This window comes from Lactuca saligna, chromosome 4, assembly GCF_052625555.1.
Source record: "Lactuca saligna cultivar CGN05327 chromosome 4, ASM5262555v1, whole genome shotgun sequence".
Lineage (NCBI taxonomy): Eukaryota > Viridiplantae > Streptophyta > Magnoliopsida > Asterales > Asteraceae > Lactuca > Lactuca saligna.
The window spans coordinates 133062431-133067405 of NC_136420.1; the positions used below are offsets into that span (position 1 = coordinate 133062431).

At 45.0% G+C, this 4975-nt stretch overlaps 1 protein-coding gene across 1 annotated transcript; it reads right to left on the minus strand.

The window, feature by feature from the left end:
* Positions 1–2064: 2064 nt before the first annotated feature.
* On the minus strand, positions 2065–4605 carry LOC145040158 (uncharacterized). The gene is made up of 4 exons (XM_078988130.1): positions 3963–4605; positions 3292–3874; positions 3041–3201; positions 2065–2246 (listed from the first exon to the last, which is right to left on the minus strand). The coding sequence occupies exons 1-4, from the start codon at positions 4603–4605 to the stop codon at positions 2065–2067; spliced, it is 1569 nt and encodes a 522-aa protein (XP_078844256.1).
* Between the last annotated feature and the right edge of the window lie 370 nt (positions 4606–4975).

The following is a 4975-nucleotide window of genomic DNA, read 5'->3' on the forward strand; positions in this document are numbered from 1 at the left end:
GAGAATTAAAGGACATACAAGTGAAAGTCTCAGAGTTGGAATTGAATGAAAATCATCTCTCAAACTCCAGATATAAAATTCACATTGTGGACAATCACAGCACTAGCAAAATCTGGTGACTGCCCACTGACCTGGAGTGTGGATCCATTCTAACCAATTTATAATTGGAAATAACACCCCATATTCTCCAGATCTTAAATTCATAATATAAGTAACATATAGAAACTTGGAATCACTCTGGATCCTTTTCCAAGACTTAGAAATGATGAAAACAAAATGACATATCAGAACAGACCCGGATCAGACCTAACAGCAAAGATGCCATTATTTCACATAGATAAAGCCCTTATAAGTGAGGTTGGCCTGCTTAAGAAAGTTAGCCAACTCAATTTTTGAACTTTTGGATCTGGTTTGGGGTCCGTTTGAGTTCTAGAGATCCAGATATGATTTTTACAAAATGACTACATATCTGATGGAAAACAGAATCGTAGCCACCCGTGATTCCTTTTTGGCTTATCCATCCTTCTCCTTTTGAAACACATTTTAAGATGTGTTCATCATCCCAATTCAGTCCCCATGCTAATGGTGGTACTAAAAAGGGTTAGGGATCATTAGGATTTCATTTAGCCACAAGGATGTAATAATAATCAACATGAAAATAAACATAAGCACATAAAATCATCATTCTCCCTTTTAGGGTTTCCATGATCTTTTGCCACATGTAATCCCCTAGATCCATCATCCACCATATATGGGGTGAAGATAGGATCTTGAGATGACGTATAACATACAATTACAAATAAAATAAGAAGGAGAAGAAGTGAAGATGAAATCATAAAACTAGAACAAGGTTATGAATCAAGTTGTAAGAAAGGATAAGGAGGTTCATACCAATACGAATCAAGGCTGGAAATGAACAAGAATTAAGCTCCAAACAGCCCCTTGGCTGCTCTTGATCCCAAAGAGAGAGAGATGGACGATTTTTGAGAGAGAGAGGGAGGGTTTAGAGTGTTTTCCTTGTGTGTGTTCCAAATGATTCAACTTACACATTAAGTACTATTAACTAGATGGACTTTGCAAATAGGCCCATAGCCCATGGACTTCAATAAAAGGAGTTTACAAGATGATCAAAAGAGTCCAATAACATAAGAAATCAGACATTGGTTAAATAAATTAACCCAAGGTTACAAGGATAATTAAATTAAAATAAACAAACATACCGAGAAAACCCGGGGCGTTACAACTCTCCCCCACTAAGAACGGACTTCGTCCTCGAAGTCAACACCTAGAAACAGATCCGGATAATGAGCCCGCATCTCGCATTCCGGTTCCCATGTCCATTCCGAACCCTTCCTATGTTCCCACTGCACCTTAACCAGGTTTATAGTCTTGTTGCGGAGAGCTTTTGTCTTTCGTTCTAAAATTGCGATTGGTTTCTCAACATAATTGAGACGCTCGTCAATTTGTATGTCCTCCAGTGGTATCACAGCGGTCTCATCAACAACGCATTTTCGTAACTGAGACATGTGGAACGTATTATGAATTAGACTAAGCTCGTCAGGAAGCTCTAAACGGTAAGCCACCTTCCCCACACGAGCTATGACCTTGTAGGGTCCAATGAATCGGGGTCCGAGCTTTCCCCGCTTCCGAAATCGAATCACACCTTTCCAGGGGGAGACTTTAAGCAGCACATAATCTCCCACCTGGAACTCAAGATTGGAGCGTCTTTTGTCGGCATAACTTTTCTGACGACTACTCGCTGTGACCAAATGATCCCGAATCACTTGGATTTTCTCCGTAGTCTGTAGCACGATATCGGTACTCCCAAGTACCCTCTGCCCAACCTCGCCCCAACAAACGGGCGTCCTGCACTTCCTCCCGTACAAGGCTTCATACGGAGGCATTTTAATGCTTGAGTGATAGCTGTTGTTATAAGAAAACTCAGCTAGATGTAGATGGTCATCCCAACTACCCCCAAAATCAATCGCACACGCCCTAAGCATGTCCTCCAAGGTCTGAATCGTCCGCTCACTCTGCCCGTCTGTCTGCGGATGGAAGGCGGTACTAAAATGTAATCGTGTGCCCAATTCCTCTTGAAACTTCCTCCAGAACCGAGAGGTAAATCGGGTGTCTCGATCGGAGACGATAGAAACGGGCACCCCATGTAATGAGACAATCTCCCGAACAAAGATCTCGGCTAATTTCTCCGCCGATGAGCTCTCCTTTATAGCCAGAAAGTGAGCACTCTTAGTCAAACGATCAACAATCACCCATATTGTATCTGATCCTCGGGCAGTTCTAGGAAGTTTTGTAATGAAGTCCATGGTTAGATGCTCCCATTTCCATTCAGGAATCTCCAATGGTTGCAACTTCCCATGCGGTTTCTGGTGTTCCGCCTTGACCTTCCGACAGGTCATACATTCTTCCACAAATTGAGCCACATCATTCTTCATTCCATGCCACCAGTAAGCCTCATGAAGGTCCGGATACATTTTAGTAGCACCAGGATGGATAGAAAATTTTGAATTATGAGACTCATCCATTAGGGTTTTCCGATTTCCCCCGGTATATGGAACCCAAACCCTACCGTAGCGAGTCAGCAAACCCCGCCCGTCTCGTTCCATCTTAGAGAAATTTTCAATGAACCTCCGGTAATAACCGGCTAAACCCAAGAAACTGCGAATTTCAGAAGGTGTTTTCGGAATCTTCCATTGTTTAACCGCATCAGCCTTGGCTTGATCGACCTTGATACCGTGTTTGTTTACCACATGCCCCAAGAACTGAACTTCTTCCAACCAAAATTCACATTTTGAGAATTTAGCATAAAGCCTTTCTCTTGCCAGAGTTTCCAGAATCTCCCGAAGGTGTTGCTGATGCTCCTCTTTGCTCTTAGAATAGACTAAGATATCATCTATGAACACTATGACCGAACGGTCAAGCATCAGGCTACACACCCGGTTCATGAGATCCATGAACGCTGCGGGTGCATTGGTGAGCCCAAAAGGCATCACCACAAATTCAAAGTGCCCATATCGAGTACGGAATGCTGTTTTCTCAATGTCTTTTTCACGAACACGCATCTGATGGTAACCAGAACGTAAATCCATCTTGGAAAACCAAGATGCTCCTTGAAGCTGATCGAAAAGATCGTCAATACGTGGCAACGGGTACCTATTCTTTATCGTGCGCTTGTTTAGCTCCCTATAATCAATACACATTCGCTGGGATCCATCTTTCTTCTTCACAAAGAGAATAGGAGCACCCCAAGGCGAGCAGCTTGGCCGTATAAACCCTTTATCACTTAGTTCTTGCAGTTGCTCTTGGAGCTCTTTCATTTCAGGTGGTGCCAAGCGGTAAGGAGATTTCGCTACCGGAGTCGCACCTGGCACCAAATCAATGCGAAACTCCACTTGCCGAAAGGGTGGCAAGCCAGGGAGTTCCTCCGGAAAGACATCGCTGAAGTCGGAAACGATAGGAACGTAGTCTAGTGCTATAGCAGAAGAGCAAGAAGCCATAGCCAGGCGGGGAATGTCCCCCTGAATAATAAGTTCTCCACCTCTAGGGTTTCGAACACGAACTTGCTTCTTACGACAGTGGATTTCCACATCAAACGCATCAAGCCAATCCATGCCTACGATAACACAGAGCTCTCGCATCGCAATAGGGAATTCAACTCCAGAAAACTCGAGAGTGCAACCCCGATAGACATCGGTGACATAAATAGTGCGGTTGTCGGCAACTTCGACAACCATTGGGCGAGCCAATTTTCCGATACTACACCCCAGACGATTAATAAACGTGCGAGATACAAAAGAATGGGTAGCACCGCTATCAAACATAACAACAGCAAGCTTGGAATCTAGCAAATAAGTGCCTGTTTTACCACATACGATCATGTAAACAATTCTAACTACCATTTATTAAATAATGGCAGGAGAGAAAAGAAAAAAAAAGAAATTTACCTACCACTGTCGCGGTAATCACCGGCTCATCCGTAGTCATCTGGTGAGCACGACCTCGTGTCACCATAGTGGGTCCCTTAGAAGACGATGCAATTGCAGGATTTGTACCCCCGCTTCCTTTACCAGCCTTCAACTTCGGGCATTCGGGCTTCTTGTGTCCCGTCTCGTTGCAGTGATAGCAGACGGGAGCAGCAGAAGTAATCTGAGGAACTGCACTCACATGGGGAGCCCTACAATTCTTCCAATGATGCCTTGGCTTTTTACAGTTGTAGCATATCAACGGATTTTTCTCTCCCTGACCTGAAGACGGCCTGTACTCATACCTTGACTTACCACCCTGCTTTTGCTTTTTCTGGGCATCTCCGGATGTCTTGGAGGAGGTGTCATTGGCCTTCCTCTTGGTCTGGGTCTGCAACTCGATTTCCCTCCTCCTTGCTGCATCCATGATTGCGGATAAAGTCGGGAACTCCTGCATGCTAACGAATTCCCGAATCTCGGTACGTAGAATGGTAGTGTATTGGCTGACCAACCAGGCCTTATTCCCAGCAAATGAGGGACAAAAAGATAGCATCTCCAAGAACTTGGCGTTCAGGTCGCTAACAGATTCGGTAGTTTGCTGTAAGGCCATGAACTCTTGCTGCATCCGCTACTGCTCCACCTTGAGCACATATTGTGCCTCGAACCTCTCCACAAATTGGGCCCAAGACATGGCCCTCACTTCCTCCTCGTTTAATAGAGCGGTGATGGTGCTCCACCATGTCTTTCCCCTTTTTCGTAGCTGATTCATGGCGATCACAACTTTGTACTGGTCCGGACACCCAACAGTCATGAAGGCGCCCTCAACATCTAACACCCAATGCTTAGCAGCAACTGGGTCAGATTCACCGTTCCAAAGAGGAGGGCTACACTTGCTGAACTTCTCGAAGTAGTATGCCGAATCCCGAACGAGCGGAGCCGGTAACGCTCCCCCGGGAATAGCTGCGAGGCGCTCATCCAGAAGAGCTTTGACCTGG

Coding starts and splice junctions, on each gene's coding strand:
- LOC145040158 (XM_078988130.1), bottom strand. CDS start 4,605: ATGCAGCAAGAGTTCATGGCCTTACAGCAAACTACCGAATCTGTTAGC. Junction 3,875..3,962: donor GATTACCGCGACAGTGGTAG/GTAAATTTCTTT, acceptor GTGGTAAAACAG/GCACTTATTTGCTAGATTCC. Junction 2,247..3,040: donor CATTGAGAAAACAGCATTCC/GTACTCGATATG, acceptor CGTTTGACTAAG/AGTGCTCACTTTCTGGCTAT.